The sequence below is a fragment of the Pleurodeles waltl genome, chromosome 11 (assembly GCF_031143425.1).
Source record: "Pleurodeles waltl isolate 20211129_DDA chromosome 11, aPleWal1.hap1.20221129, whole genome shotgun sequence".
In the NCBI taxonomy this organism is placed as follows: domain Eukaryota; kingdom Metazoa; phylum Chordata; class Amphibia; order Caudata; family Salamandridae; genus Pleurodeles; species Pleurodeles waltl.
In genome coordinates this window covers 882,010,932-882,033,122 of record NC_090450.1, presented here as the reverse complement: position 1 = coordinate 882,033,122, position 22,191 = coordinate 882,010,932, and the positions used below count along the sequence as shown (strand labels likewise).

Here is a 22,191-nt window from a genome sequence, read left to right as displayed (position 1 = left end):
AGGATTTGTGATGCCTGGCCCCACCCCCTTGACAGGCTAACTTCTAAACACAACAGCCAAAGCCAGCACAAATTGCTGCTTAGTTCAGATTTCTACCTGAAACCTTTAGATTTATCATCACAGTATAATTCCACCTAACCAAAAGTCTCATAGCTGAAAGTATCACACCATCCACATTGAAGCAGGCAGTCTTTACCCACCACCCCTTATAAAAAAAACGGATATTTGTGGCCTAGTCCACTACTCTTTTTACTGAGCTAAAGCAGTTTAAAGTGTTGTATTCCTTTGCTGTTCCTCCCTAGTCAGCCATCTCTCTATCCTTGGAACCAAGGCTCCTTGCATTTCTTTTTACAGAAGACAGTAATTGTGGGGCTAGGCATCTCTGTGGCCCTTTTTTAACATAGCCTACCATCTGACAGGGTTTCCTTAATCAATCATTCAATCATTTGTAAAGCATGCTACTCACCCGCTAGGGCCTCAAGGCGCTGATGGGGTGGGAAGGAATGCTACTGCTCGAATAACCACGTCTTGAGGTGTTTCCTGAAGGTCAGGAGGTCCTGGGTCTCTCGTAGGTGGACGGGGAGGGAGTTCCAGGTCTTGGCAGTGAGGTGGGATAAGGATCTGCCGCCGGCTGTAGTTCGATGGATGCGAGGGACGGTGGCGAGGGCGAGGTTGGCGGAGCGGAGTTGTTGGATGGGAGTGTGGAAGGTGAGTCGCTCGTTGAGGTAGGCGGGGCCCGTGTTGTGGAGAGCTTTGTGGGTGTGGATGAGGAGCTTGAAGGTGATCCTCCTGTTGACAGGAAGCCAGTTTAGGTCTCTGAGGTGGGCTGAGATGTGGTCACGGCGTGGGATGTTGAGGATGAGGCGTGTGGAGGCGTTCTCTATTCGTTGCAGTTTCTTCTGGAGCTTGGCCGTGGTTCCTGCGTAGAGCGCGTTGCCTAGTCCAGTCTGCTGTTGACGAGGGCTTGGGTGACTGTCCTTCTGGTTTCGGTGGGGATCCATCTGAAGATCTTGCAAAGCATGCGCAGGGTTTTGAAGCTGGAGGATGAGACGGCGTTGACTTGCTGGGTCATGGTGAGCGATGAGTCTAGGATGAAGCCTAGATTGCACGTGTGGGTGTTGGTGCGGTTCCTAGAGTGGCTGGCCACCAGGAGTCATCCCATGCAGGGTGGTTGGAGCAGAGGATGAGGATCTCTGTCTTGTCCGAGTTCAGTTTAAGGCGGCTCTTCTCCATCCAGTTGGTGATGGCATGCAGTCCATTGTGGAGGTTGGTTTTGGCAGTGGCAGGGTCCTTGGTGAGTGAGAGGATCAGGTGGGTGTCATCAGAATAGGAGGCGATGTTGAGGTTGTGGGATTGGACGATGTTGGCGAGTGGTGCCATGTAGATGTTGAAAAGGGTTGGGCTGAGAGAGGATCCTTGGGGTACGCCGCAGATGGTCTTGGTGGCTTCAGACAGGAAGGGAGGGAGACGGACTCTCTGAGTTCTGTCAGAGAGGAAGGATGTGATCCAGTCTAGGGCCTTGTGGCAGATCCCTGCATCGTAGAAGCGAGTGCAGAGGGTGTGGTGGCAGACGGTGTCGAAGGCAGCCGAGAGGTCCAGGAGGATGAAGGCAGCGGTTTCGCCTTTGCCGAGCATGGTCCTGATGTCGTCAGTTGCTGCGATGAGGGCGGTCTCGGTGCTGTGGTTCCTTCGGAATACGGATTGGGAGATGTCCAGCGTGTTGTTATCCTCCAGGAAGCGGGTCACTTGACCGTTGACGATCTTCTCGATGACCTTCGTCGGGAAGTGTAGGAGGGAGATGGGCCGGTAGTTCTTAAGGTCTCTGGGGTCTGCTTTTCTGTTTCTTTGGGAGGGCGTTGACTTTGGTGTGCTTCCAACTCTCCGGGAAGGTGGCGGTTTCGAAGGAGCTGTTGATGATCATACAGAGTTGGGGGCGATGATGGGGCTTGCTTTGTTGAAGACATGGTGGGGGCAGCGGTCGGAGGGTGATCCAGAGTGGATGGTGCTCATGGTTTTGATGGTGTTCCTCGTCGTTGATGTGGGTCCAGGTGAGCAGGAGGTTGGTGTGGCTGGGTGCTTTGGGATTAGTGGTGGCTGCGGTGGTCGTGGGGGTCGAGGAGTTGAAGCTGCCATGGATGTCCGTGATCTTGCGATGGAAAAGGGTGGAGAGGGAGTCGCAGAGTTCTTGCTTAATGTGGCAGGGCCTAGCAGGTACCCCTTACTTGGGCTGCCTTGTTCTGCCACGTAAGCAGATTTTGACATTAGTATTTAGCAGTGCACCCTGATCTACAGTACCTCATGGGTTGATGCTATTTTCATTAATGTGTAGAATATGCATCTAACCACTGGGGAATAGTATGCACTCTGTGGGATGCCATCTCCTGCAAAACGATGGTACCCTCTAAATCTTCACAGAAGTGTATGCGTGTAAGAAGCAGAAACTTGCATTCTCCAGAATGGCTGTGAGTTGAGATAGTGGCTGTGAAGACAAAAGATGTACTATACTCCAGAGGTAGGACAGACAATAAAAGCGTGGTCTTCCCTGTAACATAAAAATACGCTCTGCGATAAACCCAGCAATAAAAAAATCGGTATGCCACTGTTGTCCACTTGGTGGTACGCTATCATAAAGGACTACTTCCAGCTCTTGCTGATAATTAGAATGAAGCATCTTAGGTCATCGTCGGTTTACTACGCTTGATATGAGCAATATCCCCTGCATGCTGTACTCCCAGGGACCCAATCTTGGGAAAACAAAGATCATCGTTCTTATCATCTCGGAGCTGTCAACAAAGTACTTTCCGTCTGAAGTGGTTTCTGCATAGTTAAGAACAAGCTAAGCATCTTTATTGAGGAGAACATAGAAATGTAGCCATTGAAATGCAAGGCAGTTTTGTAAAGATTTTATTGGCATACACATCTCACGGCAGAGATGACATTATCATATCAGAAATTGTTTCCATGTTTGCTGTGAGGTGCGCATAGTATATTTCCAACAGCGGAGGGTAATCTCAGGTATAGGACCCCAGCAGAGACTCGTGTATCGGTGACCATCCTGCTCCTTGTGAGGCAGGGGCGCCCGCACGGGTGCGGTTTCCTTACTAAGTATCTTGCAACTTATCAAGTTACTTGTTAAATACATCTACAACCTCTATCCTATGTGAACTGGTTACCTGACTCTTACTTACTAAGAAAGGATCTTTGATTACAACACTCGTCTCCGTCGGTGCAGTTCTGTGTGAGAGAGTTTGTCACTGCGATGTCATCATATCGCTCGGTCCCACAACTCGGCCTTCCGGTCTGGTTGCCATGCACAGGGTAAGCAGAGCCCACATTCCTTTCAGTTGCTGGGTTCTGGCATCAGAGATCAATAGGCCTCAACCGTTCTTGGCCAAAGGCAGTATCAGCTAGCCATCTTTGGACAGTAAGTGTAACAGCGCGACCCACATGTATAGCAACCAGCCTCTTCGCTAACAGTAGTAGCATTACAGTGAGTTTATGCGTAAATATCTTTAACATAGCCAAGTTCAGCCACCATGGGCAGTTGCGGCACCACATGAGCTGTTATATTTGCTATTACCCCATACACTTGACACCAGTACTCTTCTATTCAGTGACACACCCAGGCCAGGTGTTAAGGCCAGATGTAAGAATCCAGCCCCCTCCTCCCTGCAACACAGGCTCCTAGTGTCTTCTTAAGGCCCTAGTGGTGTAGCTGAAGGGGTGTACGGTATAGTCAATGCAAGATTTTGAGATGGATAAGGCTGAGCCTATACTTGAGAGAGAGCACACTAGTGTGGAAGCCACAATAATGCCACTGCTGTTCAGGGATGTCAACACCAAATTCCCACTGGCAGTCCTTACGTGCCCGGGGTACAGTCAATGGATTTGTGCTCTGCATAGTGGCATATATCTGTGTAATTAATTGCTTAGGAGAGGAGGATGTGAGAAGCAGGCCCAGGGCCAGGGGACCTCCCAGTTCGAAGGGAAAGGTGAGGTGTACTTGCCTACAATTGGTAAACAGTCTATAATATAGGAAAATGTCCAGGGGTGTGCATGCGGTGCGCGCTTGAATATTCTTCAGTTGGACAAAGGAGATCCCTGGGTAAAGGTCGCCCGTCACCCATAACTGCATGTGACAAACCTGATCATAGGCACACCCATCCATTCAGGGGAGTATAGTTAGGTTTTTGCCCAAGGGCATCTTAGCCAAATAGAGATGGGATAGGTGGACCCTTCGGCGGAGTCTGTCCCATGCCCCAATATTGCAGGCCACAGCATCCAGACAGGCCCTTAAGTGCCTTATGGAGGTGTATAGGACAGTGTTCAGAGGGCAGGGGGCAGTACTATCTAATTCTACAGCTGTGTGCAGGCCTTGTGGGTCCAGATGAATTCACAAGCACACAAAGCCTGGCTACACGCATTGGTAGGAGTGCCTACACGCTGCACACGCTACACACTACATTAGTAGGGGTGCCTCAAGGTTGTGGTGCCCATTCCACCCTGGTAAAATGGCAACGTCAGCACCTCCCATGCCAGGCTAGACTGTACCCTGTCCCAAGCACGTGTTATTAGGAAGGGTCTAAGACGATCAAAAAAGGCCCTTGTCAGTGGCATTCGGTTAATCCCCAAAAGGTAAAGGAGTTTAGGTAGTATCAGCATTTTGGCTTTGGCCACCTTTCCAGCCAATGAAATAGGCAGCTTGGACCATCGTGGAATCCGATCCTTCATCTATGCATCAGTCTTGAAATGCAAGGCAGTTCATTGTACCAGTCATTTGTTTTTTTGGTTGCTTTTTTTAAGAAAACTCTTCTTTCTGGGCTGTGCATTTGCTACTCAAGGTTGGATCTATAACCAATCCTTTAAGAATTTGGGTTCATACGTGGCAGAAGTGCCCGTAAATAGCTAAAAGATGAAGAATGAAGGTAGAGTCCATCTTGCTGCAAGAGTTCAAAGATAAGGTCCTATCAGACAACGTACATATTTTTCATTTCACTAGTTTAGGGTGCATGAGTATTGAGCAGAAATTGTGACGTGTTCAGAGCTATCATTAGAGGCTTGACTATCTCCATTATGTAAAATCAGCTTTTATAGATAGTTCTAATGGTGCAGCCATATGTTTTAATATATTTTATGCACTAAAAGAATGATTACTGACGTGTTGAAATAAAAAGACCCAATCTTGTTTAATGCACGTGCATGCTAGTGGCTGTGCCTTAACGGCTGTGAATTGTGGCCACTTAAAAATAGAAATTGACACACACTGGCTTGATTGTGATCCTGCTATATTTATGCACGATTAAGGAACAACTTGATATAACAGCTCAGTTTTTTTAAACTACATTTTTTAAGTATTTTATATGAAGCAATGATTGAATAGTTTATGTACATTCTTCAGTTTTCCTCCTCAAAAACTGTGAGACTGTTTGCCTTTGAATATTTGGAAACCTGTAACTGTATGGTTTAATGTATTTGATTTCATATGCTGTTTTGCTAATGCGTGTTTTGAGGAAGATGATGAATTTTACCTCATTATTTTTAGCTTTGCAGAAACGGTGCTGATGTGGTCATAAATTGCAGTGGAATTCGTGCTGGTGAACTGCAGCCTGACCCAAAACTGAAACCAGGTCGGGGACAGATTATAAAGGTTGGTAGTCCTGGCTGACATAAACAAGGGGGTAGTGGAATTTAAAGTAGAAGTGATGGGCATAATGGAAATAAATCCTTGTCTCATGAGTAATACAATTTGTGTCACCATTAGGAATATGTGATCAGGATTATATTCAGATTTTAGACGGTTTAATCATGTGCCCCAGGTATGCCCCTACATGGGTCCTAGGCTCACTATGCCACTGGATTCAAGCTAGCCTGGCTGATGAAGGGTGATACCCTGAAACTCGTTCTAGAATGCTTGTTTCCGGTCCAGGGAGGACCTGGACTTGCAGTGCGGGCTGGACTGTTCCCATTGGGAACAGGGTCAAGACTGATTTGCATATGGCTGGGTCCAAACTGGGGTGGTATGGTTAGCAAAAGAACTGATGGATTAAAACCAGATCTGTGCCTGGGGGTAAATATTTGATTGGTTTCGCATTCCAGCCATCCTTTGTGTTTCTTTGCTTTTATCGCTCTATGTGGGCCGGGTATGCCAAGACGTGGGGCCCAGGCTCACTATGCCACTGGATTCAAGCTAGCCTGGCTGATGAAGGGTGATACCCTGAAACTGGTCCTAGAATGCTTGTTTCCGGTCCAGGGAGGACCTGGACTTGCAGTGCGGGCTGGACTGTTCCCATTGGGAACAGGGTCAAGACTGATTTGCATATGGCTGGGTCCAAACTGGGGTGGCATGGTTAGCAAAGGAATTGATGGATTACACCCACATCTGTGACTGTGGGTGAATGTTTGATTGGTTCCGCATTCCGTCCTTCATTTGTGTTTCTTCATCATTTATTCCATAGTCACCTACCCTAACATAACAGTAAGTAATAGATTAAATTTTTCTCTTAATATTCTTTCTCGTTTACTCTCCTTCACATTGCTGCTAATGCTCATAGAAACACTACCTCTTCACCGTCAGTACTAGAGGTAACACATCACCTTTACTTTGCTTGCCAGCCTGCCACATGTTACCTCCTCAATCCTTCCTTGTCCCACCCTGTCTTGACATCATGGGGTATGTCAACTCCCCTACAGGCACCACATGCCTAGTTTAATAAAAAAAAGAAATCCACTCGCCCCCAAGCTTTCTTAGAAGTCGTCCCTCGCGGATAGTCCATGAAGGAATTCCCTCTTCCCATCACAGCCTGTTTTTGTGTCTGTCTCCCACAGTTTGTGTGGAGATAACCGGCTAAACCTAAATTCCTAGTAAACTTTCAGTGGCAGGTCAGTTATATCTTTGGCCTAAACTTCTCAGGGTTTTCCATGCCTGCTTTAGGATTTTTCCACTTGTGAGATGGAGTGAGGGTTGAGGAAGGAAATATCTGTTTGATATCTGCAGAGCAACTCCATGGGTATCTCCCTCAACCTTTACCAATCATTAACATTACTATGTGATGGATCAAGGTGAACAAGAGTTTGAAAGCCAGACTGCTGTCTGATGTATTTCCCGACTTGGAACTTCTCATGCAATGCTGTGTTCAGAAAAAAACAAATACTTGGAATTCTGTGTCTTTTGTTAGGATCGAGTTGTAATGTAATCTTCTGATAAATCCTCTCAGTGTTGAGGAAGTAATGTTTAGCTTTATTGGTAATCCTCATAACTGTGATTACCCTTCCTTGTCCCAGTACCCCGTTTCACTCTCTCTTTCCTATTCTTGACCTTGATCCCTGGTGCTTGAGTATGACAGGCATGACAGACTATGGTGGGAGGATGGACATCCTTGTGTTAGCCTTCCTGGGGAAGGAGACCTAGGGCAGTCAGGAGAGCATTGGGGTTTCTTTTGGTTTAACTCTGTCCTGTGGCTCCTGTACTGGAGGTGACACATCTCATAGAGTAAAGACTGAGACAAGGAAGGGTAATCAGAATAAGAAAGATTACTGTAAGTAATCTGCACATTATATGCTTGTGACATGATGGGATGGGGGTTTTCAAGTGATCATTGGACTGCAAAACATATAGAGAGTTTTGTTGTATCTGACTCACAGCTGGCAAAGAGATAAAATTAGGAGATTAAACATTGTGGATGACTGCATTGTGTAGTAATTCACGTACTGGAGAAATATTCCAATGTAGAAGGAAAGAGGATAGAAAAACCAGGTAGGGAGTTTGGTAAGGAAAGTATGGGAGCTGTTAAACAATTAGTGATAACCCCTAAAAATGATGCAGTAGCTAATATATGTGTTTTATCAAATTATGGATTCTTTTAGTTTTGAGATCCCATGAACAAGAGCTGAGAAAACAGCATTTTTGACACAGTGAAGGATGGCATTTGAAAAGATGCATAGATCTGCTAACTATGATTGGGTGATGATAAACTAGCATGAGGTCATTTTACTAAACCTGAGGATAGTTACTAAACAGCATTGCTCTTTCTTATGCGTTCTATAGACGTGTTACATAATGTGAGAAGCAGGCATACAAGAGAAACCTATAACAAAAATCTTAAAATTAGGGATGAATCGATAACTAATATTTGAAAGTTATGAAGCTAATTTTGGGATTGTGAGTCTAGATATTAGGAGCCAATATTACTTTGAGACAAGCTTGTAAGATATCTGTGTCAACTTTCATACCAATGCCAATCTTAAACCCCTTTTGTCTTTTTAACACCTGTTAGAACTCTGTAAGGAGAGTAAAGACGTTGAGAACTTTAGCAGGGCTATCCAGAGAAAGGGTAATGACGTTGGTGGGAGAGGGGCAGCATGGAATGCAGATAAATGGCGAGTGCATGTTGTTTAGCTAGAAATAAGGCAGGACTATTCACCCAATACCTTTGTTGTGTTAATGAAATTATTAAGCAGGATACAAGATCATTAAAAACTCTTGATTAAGAGACTTCAGATATGTTGTCCTTGTCTTTATTGGTGTTACTGAGCACTGACACTCTGGGGGAACACTCTTCAGGACGTTAATGTGTGCATCAGAAAGAAGAGAAAATCAACGTGACTGATGCAGTTTCTCCTTTAAGGAATTTGACTGCTCCATCTCATGACGTGATCCTTCCCCATGAATCTTCCTCTCCCGAAAAGTAGCCTGTGTCACCTATTCCCCATCCTCTGGACTAGGCTTAGAGTGTTAGCATTCCCAAGGATCATGGAACAAAGAAATGCCTGTCCCTATTGAAGATGAGGGAGGGACTGAATGGCACGCAAAGTTCAATGACCTTTCCCTCTCCACAGAACCTTTGAAATGGAGCACCCTGAATGCCTAACATGCCAAGTAAGTTTCAGTGTCCTCCTCTCTTGAAAATGTTATTTCAACTGTGATAACCACCAAGTACGGTTCATTAGATATGTGAGTTTTTGCATGAGTTGGGAAATCATCGTGCCAAATTGCATCCCGCCAAGAGGTGCACCAGGAGCTGGGAATATTGTCATGGATGAGAAGTGACATGAGTGGTGCCGGTATAGTAGGAGTAGAGAAGACTGCCACATGAAAGACTGAGGATGGAAGCAGAAATGCAGTGGTTTCTGGGGAATAGAAACATGGAAGTCCACTAGTGGGAGGAGCAGCAGTGGCAGGACTGCTTCTGCAGAAAATGTCCAGGACCTTGGGCTATGATTCTGATGTTTTGGGCGAGGGCTACTGTACCAGCCTTGATAGTTCTGAGACTAATTGGACTTGCATGCTTCTGGCGTCCCAAACTCGCTGACATATGCAGATCTTCAAATAAATCTTTGCCTGCACTGGCCTAGCATAGTCGATACCTCACAGATAGGATCTGGGTCTCCTACAAGGTGACCCGATACCTCCATCAGGGATGTCAGAGCCAGCCTAAGACATGGCAGGTCATTCTCCCTTCCCACTCCAGAAGTACGTATACTTTCAGTTGGGGTGGTCGTATGTACTCCTGGATGACATGTAGAGCCAGGTTGCTGCAGGTACTGACAGACAGTATGACTGCAATGTGGTACTGCAACACACAGGGCAGAGTGAAGCCCCACGCCCCTTTGGCAGGAGGCTACGGTGTTATGGTAGAGACTGAAACTTCACAAGGTCTGCATGACAGTAAGTCCCCTGGTGGGGTCAGTCAGCACCATGGTAGATGAGCTTAACAAGTGTCGTACTGCAGATCAGGAATGACATCTGTGGTAAGAGAGGACACAGAATATCTTCAACTGATGGATCATGCTCTTGATAGAGGTTTTCACTACCTTCTAAACCCTCAATGTACCACTGATCACTCTCTAGAGTTTCCTTCTTAGTGATGTCTATGAGACACTTCAGGGTTCACTGGCATCCCAGTTTCTAGTATGCATTTCCACCTCTGCTACTGATTCTGCAGATCTTGAAGAAAGATGTTGGAATCAAGCACAGCTTATTCTGATGGTCTTAGATTGCGTCATAAGGGTCTGGAATATGAGTTGCTGAGACTTAACACCTGCCCTCCTCTTCAACTTTCTCTTGGGGAGGATTTGCTGTCCCAGCAGCAGGGCAGAGTATTGCTTTTGAACTTTGCGAGGATATTGAGTGGAACCAGATGAAAAGTCTTTATCTTCCATAGAATATGATGAATGTCATCCAGATTGCTAAAAGCCCTTCCATAAAGTCGATCTCCTCAGTCCATTCGTCCAGATTTGTTTCCTGGTACGAGGAAAAGCAGGTTGCTCCTCTGCAAGCTAATTTATCTAATGTACTTTTGTCTGTTTTACATTTGACCTGGCAAGGCGTTGCTGTGGGCACTATTAAAGGTTCATTCTTAACCTTTTGGCCCTTCTTCATTTGCCTCGTCTGCCCATTTTATTCATGTCACCCACTGGGATATGTATTTTTTAAAGGGCTTTCATATATGTTTCCCTCTGCTCCCTTCTTCGTGCCACAGTGGGAGCTGAATTTAGTCATTACTTTCCTGATGTGCTTCTTTCTGGCCTCTGCATATTTATAACTTGAAGCTTCTTACACTAAAGACTAGGTTTCTCATTGCAATAACATATGCATGTCATGTCAGTGAGCTACAGGCATTTTCAGTCCAGGCTTACTTCTTCCCAGACAGTCTGCGACTCATACATCCTTTTTTCTGAAAGTTGTGTCACCCTTACTTGTAGAGAAGTGCATCACGCTCCTCTTGTGCTTTTCTCCATCACCACATTCCTCTAAGAAGGAGGAAAGGCTACATCAATTGAATCCACGGGAATCCCTTATCTTCTACATTGATTGGATTAAGGTGTATGTGGATGATAAGCTCTTTATTGGATTTGTCGTTGTGAAGAAAACTAAGGCAGTTCAGAAACAGGCATTGTCATGATGGATTGCCCTGTGCATCAAAATATATTATGCTTTATCAAAAAATGACCCTCCTGGGGGCCTCAGGGCTCATTTCATGAGTGCAAAGGCCAAGACTACAGCCCTAGCTCAGAGTGTTCTCATTTTGTCATTTACCAGGTAATCACATGACACTACTGTCTCGAGTCTCAGGTCTGCGGGCGTGGGGTCTTTATGACTTCTTGGTCCTGCAGGACTCCTGGTGCAAAGTCCTCACCTTGGATCCACCTCACTGGAAAGGGCATTGGTTGCATAAAAGTTCACATGGTGAGGAATTTGTGGTTAGAAGTATCCATTACAGGGCTCATAAAAAGCTACTCCACCCCTCACTATGGCAAGTCATTTTTAATGAGGTCAAGCTATTTTTAGAAACTACTTGACCCTTCTGGTGAGTGGACAAAGAACAAGTGTTATGTTCAGATAGAAACTGAATTAGCAATTAAATCTTATTTGTGTCACATTTGCTCTGGGTTCAGAGGCAGAGGTCAAAAGTCAGTTTGTCTCCTTGCAATGCAAATACTTTTCCTTGTGACTACAGAGTTCCAGGATTTTGTAAGGTGAACTGTCTGACCTGTGTGAAAGGAAAGGCTCTGGGTATCAGGTCTTTCCTAACTCACAACATTTATATAACTAAGTCAACTTAACAAACATTTCAAAATATATTTCAGTAGCTGTGAAAGAGTATTTTTTGTACTTGTGTGATGAAAAAAATATTTTAATAGGATGAAAAAAAAAAGTCTGAAAACTTTACTTGGTGATGTGCAAACGATACATATTTTTTCTGAAAACAAATTTTCACATATTATTGTTAATACACTATATAGTTTTATCAGTAAAGCTGCAAATTAGTGGGAAGGTTTTTGGACAGTCCTTGGAAATGTGCTGTCTGTAAATGACATTGCACTACCACATCATGCTTTAGTAATATACTTATTAAAGTGAGTGTTTAAACATAAAGTGAGAAACACTCCAGCCCTGAAGGCAAAGCTATTAGTAAGCTAAGGGGAAAGTCATGCATGGATCATGTGTACCCTATATTTGGGATAGATTTATTATACATGGAGCAAACGTTTAGTGTATTTAATCAAACAAGGACTTTTTTACAGCAGAAATGCTGGAGTAGCATATTTGAAGGTGCACTCATATGTGAGAATGAAGAAAAGGGCGACTGTAAAATACAATATTTGCATAGGATCACACAATTTGAGACCTGTTTCCGGGTCAAGTACATTACAGTTAGGTTGAGTAGATTTTTCAAGCGACTCGACCTGCAGGTCTAGTAACATTTTAATGATTTTTTTTTAGGCCTGCATTAGATAAATAAGCTACTTACCTTTGATAACTCTCTTTCCAGTGGATTCTATATCTAACTGTAGATTCCTCACAGCACGTCCTCCTCCCTCCCTGTTCCGTGAGATGGACATTTAGGAGTCTGTGAGGTTCCCTGTTAGATTTTGCCCACTGTTAATGTTTTCAAACTGTCAGTCATGCTCTATATCAAGTGGCACAGAAAAGACACATGAGTAAACAGATGTTAGTGTGCAGGACTGGCATCTACATGTGATCCCATGTCATCATATTCAGAGACAGGTTCGAAGGTGCCCCCTGTTGGCACACAGGAGCTATTACAGGAGCTTCCAGATAAGGTCTGGCACCTTGGGAGATTCACGAGGTGAGGAATCTGAGTTTAGATGGAGCATCCACTGGAAAGAGCATTTCTGCAGGTAAGTAACTGATTTGTCTTGAATAAGTGAGGCAAGAATAGGATCAGATGAGTCATTTGAGTGTCTTGAGGTAATGACCAATTGTAGCTGGAACATTAAAATTGTGTCACATTGTAGGAGGTTCTGGAGTTTATGAAGTAGTCAGCACTTAGGGCCATATGTACCAACACATTTTCCCATAGACACAGAATGGGCAAAACTGATTGCTACATCTGGCCCTTAGTGTAGTAGCCTGAGCATCCCTCCTAGTCAGTACGATCTCCTTTGAGAAAAAAATCATTTAAATAAAAACTTTTTTCATGAAATGTCATTGATAACATAGGCCATTATGTTTTGGATGTAAGTCACAATGGTGTTTTCATCACTTCCTACTTCCTAAAAGGGTTGTTGATAAGTTGTGTTTAGGGGTTGATTTTCAGGATGTCTCATTCTTAGGGATCTTTTTTGGTGTGTCAGTTTTCATTTTGACAAAATTGATACAAAGGCATTTGTAGGTGGAGATACCAGATCGCTGTAATGGGATCTTCTGTAACAGAATAACGCATTTCGAAACAATAAAATCTAAGGACAGATATTTCATCATGTGTTGATTTGGGGTAATTATTGCTTGAATTCACTGTCATGGAGGTAATCTGTGAATAGTGCTACCACTGACTGCCTCACCCCTCTCCAACCTCTTTTTTTCTGTTTTAGACTGCAAGTGAGAAAGCCACACCTGTAACTGGTCTTAGATGGCAGCAGTGGTTATTTTGCATTGGTCTCTTCTGTTCACTGACCAGTTAAGAGACGGCTTATCCTGGTTTTATCAGCATCACAATATCAGCCCTCAATAACTTTGAATTCATGGACTTCACCCCATGTGCCCCATCTTGCCAAAGTGTTGTTCTAAAGTTGTTTTCTTTAGCCCTATGTAACAAGATGCAAATGAAAACAAACTATATACATGCAAGAATATGATACTTACATTGTATAGATAAATAAATATTTCATGTGAAACTTAAACATGTCAGTAAAATTAAATGGAGTATACTTAATCCAATACATGAATTTATTTATCAATGACATAGACGTTTCTGGGGCTCTTGGTGGTAACTGGGGAACCTTCGCTATTGTAATGATCAAAGGGCTCGCAGCCGGAGGTAAATCAATAATGCACGGGAGCTTTGGTCACTATCCTGTGCATCCTTTTGATATGAAACATTAAATGAAGCTGCCAATGGTCCAGATCTTTGAGAAGGGAAAGAAGGTGAGGGCAAAACGCCACCGTTGCATTAGTTGTCTGTATATCTCAGGCGGAAGTGGGCAAGGGGATGAGAGCGGAAGAGTTCTAAAAGACAAGCGACGTCCAGCTAATTTCATTTCATTTGTCACTAAATCCACCGCCCTCACCAAAAAATTATCAACAGCTTGTTTCCTATTTTCCCACTTATGTTCGATGTTAACCAAGAATAAGCTTGCAATTAAACTAGGCAACAAGAATGGACCAAATGTCTTCTACCTCCACCTCAACCCATGTAGTATAAACTCTATCCACAAGGTGATTTAATTCCCAAATATTTTAAGTATTTTATAAAACGTACATGAAGGTCCTGTCTCGTAAACTAAAGAGGGGGGCCCAACCGTGCCTCTTCTGGCCTATGGCGGGCTAAGATGAGCCCGGTCTTCGCCGGTCACTAGCCCAGGTGCGTCCCTTGCCACAGTAAATCCCAGCGCTTTTATAGCACGTCAGTACCTGGGCAGAAAAGCAGACTGGGGGATGAAGTCTCACCCCAACCCTGGTGATCAGGCTCCAGGAAAAGATTCGGACAGGTCCCTCTATCATACTTTAGCTGTAGCCTGCAGGCAATCAGATTGCTAGAGGTAAGCTTGCGGTCAGAGTTGGTGCTGATCACATGCAGTGATGTTCTCACTTCTTTGGTGTGGCAGGATTTTGAAATTGTATCAATAGGTTATGTATATAAACTGTGAATAAAAATGGGCAAAACAGAAATGTTCTCTGTGCCTTTCTTAGCCAGAACTGAACATATTTAAGATACAGTTGTGCATTATTTTTGAGACAGGGGTGTCAGATGTATATACAAGAAGCAGTCCTTATCTAGCTGCCCTTATTCCAAACACTGTCTGTTTTACATATTTCCTTTTCTTAGGTGATTGCTCCATGGATCAAGCATTCTATATTAACGCATGACTTTGATGCTGGCGTTTATACCACACCGTACATTATACCAGGGTAAGAAGACCATGTTATAGTTTTAATGTCTGAGCAGTGTCATTTACTGTAGCCATTGTTTACTGTGCCATGAGGGTTTAGTGGTTCCCCAGAGAGCTGGCAAGTTAAAGTAGTTTGTACTTGCTGCTCTTGTTGATGGTTTCTGATGCAATGACAGATAGACAACTTGAGGTTTGGATAGAAGGAATAGAGCAGCGATGATAAGTGCAGCCAATGTTGTTGCCTGTGTGTAGGGTGATTGTGTCTCACCTCCAGGGCAAGAACCTTTGTAGGTATGTGATATGGATCTCATCAGGAGACCCTCAACAAGCGACATGAGCAAAGTCCCAGCAACACACCGTGCCATAAGCAATGTATGCTCTAGTAGATAAATACAAAAACATTAAACTATATACAATCATGCTTTTATTTACTATCCTTGGAAGAAAAAATGGATAGCAACAAGCAAGCAGTTTGAAACCTTTTACAGGGCATTTATATAGAAAGACGATCGACTATGCTGCCCATCACAAAATGCTCAAAAATCATCTATTTCAGAGCAACGCAGATAAAGTGAAATCAAACCTGATGACTTTCCAGTTGTATAATATCACTTGCTGCCTGCACAGGGATGCCCCAAGTTGGTGCTAGATGCATTTTGTAATCCACTTAAGATAACATAACAGGTAGGCACAGTGCCAGGACACAGCCCATACATTCAGTGAAAGATGAAGTAGAAGGGCACTACTGTTGTTGCTTCTGATGATCCAGCTCTCTGCTTCACGGTTATCTAAGAGCATGGAAGGCTAGGGGAACAAATATTGAAGGATGGGCACGTTTGCAAACACAGGGTGGATGGGTAAAGCTGATGGATGGGTTCTTGTGTAGTCTGGAATAGAGGGCACAAATGCACCATGCCATTGAACATGCAGCAACCTTTCAAATGGTGATCACATTAAATGCAACATTTTGGGAGTTATAAAATGGATGGTTCAGTGCTGCCTGGGGTATCACCATGGGACCCAACTGATACAAGATAAAACCCTGGAAGCCTTGCAGTCTCCTGGTGGTTGATAGCTGCATGCAGGCTAGGTTTACAGGGCAGCATCATTGGACAACTTAGCAGTTTCTGAACTTTTTAACAGAAGACGGTTGCAGTCACATGGAAGTTCCCACCCCCACATGCCAAATGTCTTTCAGATTCTAGGCAGGCAGAACAAGGTAGGCTTCCAGGGATACAAGGGATCAGAACATGAGCGCAGCTGTTCCATGGATTACTGTCATTGGGCACTGAGTCACGGGACACAGGCTGTGTATAACCCTCACCGCCAGGGTGACTGCGAGTTACTATAAATGTCTTCTTCTCCACCATTGTGCACCAAGCTAGCCACAAGGATCACTCTGGCCATTGATTGGGTATAATGGAACTTTCAGGTGACCTCAGGGGCACCTAACAACGTGATCCAAACAGGGACTGATGCTATATCCCAGTTCCTTGGTTTTATCAGTGGGTCTACCTTATAGCTTTGTCTCTGTCATACTTGGACCTCAGAAATAATGACCACTGTTGGAGCTACCTTGGCTGGTGTGTGTATTCCTTCAGCGGCCAAAGTTGCTTCAGTGCTTTAGTGGTCCACCTCCAATGTCCTTCAGTTCCAATCAGCTGGGCCAGGAGAAATGTAGATCAAGCCTCCAGACTAGTCTTGGCTTTAGTGGAAGGCATCAACCTTTGACCTGCTGGAACCAGATGTGAGAGCTGGATAATGCCCTCCCAGAGGCCAACAGAGCAGGGTTCCCCTAGGTCCAAGAGTATGCTGTGTTAGAGGTGCAAGCGGTATTAGCTGTCAAAGGATTAGGGACTCCCCTTTGGCACACTATTGTTTCTCCAAAGATCTAAGGGCCACTTTTAAGAGGGACTCCTTTGCACATGCATGCCCTTATATTGACATTGATGTTCATACATTATGAACCCTCTAGCACACAGAGTTAAGTAGGCCTGTCTTGGAATGTTTGTCCCAAATGAAGTTTACATTTTGTGATCATTAGTTAATGTTTGTACTCTGCAGTATGGTGCACATACTGTTCCATATAAAAATGGGAGTGAAACCTCTCTTTAAATGTATAATATTTATAAAGGTTTTTTTGGGGACATAAAGTCCTCCACATGGTAATGGATGTGCACCCCTAACCTGAACAACCCAACTGTACTGATGTTGGGATCCCTAATGCTGAATTTTATTGTCATAGGCAAACACGGATCCTGTGTGTGAGTGTGCGTGTGTGTGTGTGTGTGTGTGTGTGTGTGTGTGTGTGCGTGCGAGCATGACATATGCCTGTCTCACAGATTGCTTTCTCGTTGGACCAGGAGGGGCACCCAAAACACTACCTCATAGCAGTGAAAGGCTATTGCCTTTACCAGGAACTAAGCAGCAACAGTACAGTGCAGTGCTGGCAGCATACTATGTAGTGATTAGTAAGAGTGAACAGGTCCTTTTTACCTGTGTCACTTGAGTAAGGCCTTCAGGCACACCGTATGAAGTTCCACTGCTGTGTGATTAACTCACCCTTGACCTGCATCGGTTTGGTGTTTAGTGCTGCGAAATGCTTGTGTGGTGTACATGTGCTGGATGTATGTGTGCAGTACTGTGCAGTGTGTGTATGTTATTTGCATGTGCTGGGTGTATATGTGCCTCTAACTGGTACAATACATGAAGGTTGTAGTGCTGTGCAGGGCGTGTATGGTATATGCATGTGCTGGGCATATGTGTGCCTTTGAGTGGTACAAAACATGAAAGCTGTAGTGCAGTGCTTGTGTGCTGTATACATGTGCTGGGTTAGGGTATGTGTGCTTGTGAATGGTACAGTACATGGCTGTCTCTGGGTTCGATTTTGGGAGACCCACAGCTGCATGGTGAAACATGAGGATGTAGTGGAATCACCCCAGAAAGATTGGTGTATTGCTGCATTCCTGTAAACTGGGAGGGACACACTGGGGAAAGGGGGAGCGAGGCTCCCCCAGTACACCTTAAAGTGTGCTATTTGACTCAGAGAGTAGTCACAAGGAAGGGGCCTAGGCGCATCTCAGAAAGAAGATGGGCTGACAAGAGAATGATAAAGAGTAGGGCTGAGGCCCTAGGTTGAACTTTTGATACAAATTTGCAGTCACTTCTGCTGTGTCAGACTGCTTTCTGGAGGAAGAGAGGGCGAGGGAGTGGGCACTTTAAAAGGAATCAGACCCCACCACAAACTTCAGACTCAAACTTTAAATCACATTTGGTGCCTGGAAATGAACGATAAGAGGTGACTGTGAGAAAAATATGAAGTACCATGTAAAAGCTGTGCAAAACTTCTGCCTGTGACCAGGACTGGAGGCCAAGGCTTTCTAGTCTCCCAGCTCGGTGAGGGCACAGCACAAAGGGAATTCAAGACCACCTGCCATGGAGCCTGGAGCACCAGCGCCTGCCTACTTGCAAAACGTGTGTGTAATGTGAGGAAGAGGAGAGGGGTGGAGGGATCCAGATCCAGTGGGGAGTCCTGGTGAGTGGACTTCCTACTGAGGTGTGAGGAGACAGCTGCTGCACCAATCATGGTCGTTGTCCATGTGCAGGAAAAAATCGGCGACCCTTGTATGCCTGAGGAGGGCTGCTGTGAAGTAAGCCATGATAGTCACTGTGCCTAGCGGGTTGATACCCGTGTGCATTGAGGAATCAGCAACCCCCATATGCCTGGAGGGCCCTCCAGGAAGTGGGCTGGGATCATCGATGTGCCGAACATGTCACCACCAGTATGCAGTGAGATCTCAGAGACCCTGTATGCCAGGAGGGGCCACTGTGGACGCATTGCTTTGCTGAGTGGGCCTTAGCTTGTGTGCAGTAGTGAGCTGGCGATCCCGTATGCCAGGAGAGGACGCCATGATTGATAGCAGTAAAATAAAATATTTCTTTTTTTTTCATAAATTGAGTATTTACCTAAACACTAATTTATTGCTGCTGTGTGTTTTGAGTTGGATGCCTGTGTTGACTCCTTGTATGTACCTCCCCACAAGGCAGGCTTGGACTGCTCAGATCACCTTATTCCTGAGAGTCAAGTGCTGTCCCCACGGTTAGACCCAGTAAACCCTGCTTGCCCTGTGGCCCTTGGAACAGGGTTCTGACAACTTTGAATGATGAAAAAAAAATGCGCATGGAACATATCCAGAGCATTGTTTCATGGAGAGCAGTAAAAAACAGGACAGCTACATTTTGCACAAAAGGCAACTAATAAGGTATTTAAGTAAGCCAATCAAAAATACATTCCTAACATCCAAATAGGAGGATATAGTAGATTGGTTCACAAACCTTCTCCCTTTGGCTAAGAGGCAAAGAAGAATGTTCCTTAATCTCTTCTAAAGGGAATAATATGCACCAGAAATCTTGTTGGTCTGCAGTTAGAAGGTAAGATCTAGATTGATAGTGGCTTGGCCAGGGAGCCAAGAACTAACAAACGGAGGTCCAGGTCTAAGGACGATTTCCAGGAACCAATAGCTCTCATTTCCATGCATTGAACTTCAAAAGGTTAGTGGTCATCAAACATGCAACTGAAGCAAGACATTTCTGAACCGTTAGTGGAACGTCTGTGTTGCTACCACATTGTCGTATCAAGGAATGAATATAAAAAAAAGTCAAATTAAAAGAACAAACTATCGCCACTAAGGGGGTTCTAAAAACAATAAAGGACTCTACAAAGTATTAATTCTCAATTATTCAATGTCCAGTGTGTTATATTCTAAAAAGAAAAATAACTTTAATTCAAAAACACAACCAAATACTAAACATAAAATTACAAATGTACACAAAGAATGTGAGGCCTCTTTAGCACTACTTGAACTAGAGATCTATATAAGAAGGTCTCTAATTGTTAAACAATATATAGCCCCTTCCTATGGGGGTTGGTCAAGGAGTTCAGAAGAGACTTCTTTCTATTGTGGTTGGAACATATTTCATATTGTAAAACACTTATCTCTTCAATTTGTCTTAGAGTACATAATTTAAACCCCTTTATAGTGCATGTGTAAAATAATTCACAATGTAAAGGCTGACTCTCAAGGTACTAAGGCAGAGCAGCCCAAGGTTGACTCAAGAAGGTTTTGTGAGCTAGAAATTCTGAACTGAGAAACACACAAAATATCTCGAAATAAATCAATGTCTAACCAATGCTTTTTCTTAAAAATCAAAAGGCACTTTAATACACTCAAAACTAAACATTAACCTCAAAATAACAAATATATTCAGTTAGAATTATAAATTGGAACCCTTCTATAATGGCCTTGCAGACTATCAGGGTGCTAATATGTACACTAACAAAGCATACACACCTGACAACTAGCCCTATTACTGTAGTTTGCTCCTGAAACCTTCTGAGGCATTGTGCCAATTTATCCACCAGCAGGTTTTAATTCTAAGAACATCCTATTTGAAATCATTGGAAAGCATGAGGCTTTTCACAATCAAAAAGGTTAGGCTTACAGGCTTTGTCAAATCATTCAATGTAAAATGAGAAAACGCTACTGAGTTTTGCACCACATTTAACAACCAAACAAGCCAATAGTTTTATTTTACTGTGAAAATTAATCAACAGTACCATGTGGTCTCTGCGTCTAAAGAAACTTTTTAGGAACACTCAAACATTAACTTGAAATATATATCTGCAGATATCAAGCATTTTCAGGTGCTGGACCAAGAAAATGGACATATGTATCAAACACCTCTTAATTGTATTTGTCATAGAGTTAACCATGAATATCCTCTTCCTGTTGTATTTGTTAGGTTGTTAAAAATGTAGAATCCATTTGTATTGTTTGTCCTGCACTTGACAGCGTAAAACCGCTTCCTATTTTATTTCCTCGAGAGCTAATTCTGTAGAGCCCCTTCCTGTGGAGTTTGTCAGAGTACCCAATGTAAAAGCCCTACTTGATATTTTTGTCAGAGTTCACAATGTAAAATCCCTTCCTACAAAAGTTAACAGAGAGCTCACTTTATAAAACCCCTTCTATTGAATTTGTCAGAGTTTATAACCCCCATCCGTGGTTTTGTAATTTACTTGAGTTACAACACCGCAGGTTACATTCAAACCAATATCCTACAGAACCCTTATTAAACAGTGAACAATCATACACCTTTTCACCATATGTTTGCATGTGCTTAAATTGAATTAACAACCTAGTCATACACAGCTGTTGGTCTTGTTGGGCATCATAGGGTTCCTACGTTGGCGGCTGTTGTAGCTTTGGCAAGTGTCTGTTTAGTGTGGCCAGGTTTGGAGGGGGCAGTGGAGGGGTTGTCCTTGGTAGCGTGGGTTTGCATTCGCATGTGTCTAGTCGTAATGCTATATTGTTCTGTCATCTTTATCTCTCTCTGACCCAGCCGCTACACGGATAAAATAGGATTGCAGGGGCTTCTATTTGTCTTTCGGTGTAGATTTGAGTGGCATGATTCAACACTAGGTGTCTAGTTGCTCTCTGCAGTAGGCCACGTCACGCAGCAATCGCTTTTGGCTTGCGACTTACTGGGGCAAAGCCTTTGGGTTAAATGAACAAGGCAATCAGGATGGCGTGTGGGAAAGCTTGATTGACTATTTCAGTTATTGTTTTAAGTGTCGTGTTCCATTAATTTGATATTTGCAGACATTACCATGCCACATGAGTGAAGTTGACCTCAGTCGCACCACATTGGGAGCAACTTGCATCCTTCTGTATTTCCATTTGGCACCTTGATGCGGATGTGTACTAGTGTGTGTGCAGGTACTAGAAATTATGAGGTGCAAACTGTAACTGTGAGAGGGCCCTTGTCATGTTGCAGCAGAACTTCAACTGCCCATCAGTTAAATGCAGCGTGATGTTGCCCGCCCATTTCTGTCTCGCTGCGGAGTGGCACAAGGGCGTAATCACCTGCATCTTTCTATCCAGTGTGGAGACTCTATAGAGTCATGAACAGTTTCTTTTACAGGACGAAAGTCTGTGGGGGGGTTAGGGTCAGTAGTCTTAGGTATAGGACTATATCTAATGGTGTGTGGTCTCTGAAACCTCTTACAGTTTCTATCGACATGAAAGCCAATTTTTGGGATCGTTGCTGACCCAATACTTACTGTATTTTCAGAGATTGCACAATGTAAACCCCCCTCCCATGGTATTTGTCACAGAATTTAGAAGATAAAACTCCTTCTTGTGGTGTGGAAAGGAGTTCACAGTGAAAAATCTCTTCTGTTTGTATTGATTATAGAAGTCACAATGCAAAAAACCTTCATATTGTATTTGATCATTCTGCTTCAGGATGTCCCGGTGTGGTTGGCAGTTACTTCAGCCC

At 43.9% G+C, this 22,191-nt stretch overlaps 1 protein-coding gene across 5 annotated transcripts in view; it reads left to right on the top strand.

Moving 5' to 3' along the window:
• The window catches only part of DAO (D-amino acid oxidase), a 180,347-nt gene that overhangs the window by 113,322 nt on the left and 44,834 nt on the right, over window positions 1–22,191 (top strand). For all 5 annotated transcript variants that reach the window (XM_069214774.1, XM_069214775.1, XM_069214776.1 and 2 more), the window contains 2 exons: window positions 5,543–5,647; window positions 14,790–14,872. In XM_069214774.1, coding sequence (XP_069070875.1) covers window positions 5,543–5,647; window positions 14,790–14,872 — 188 coding nt within the window. The remainder of the gene's footprint in view (window positions 1–5,542; window positions 5,648–14,789; window positions 14,873–22,191) is intronic.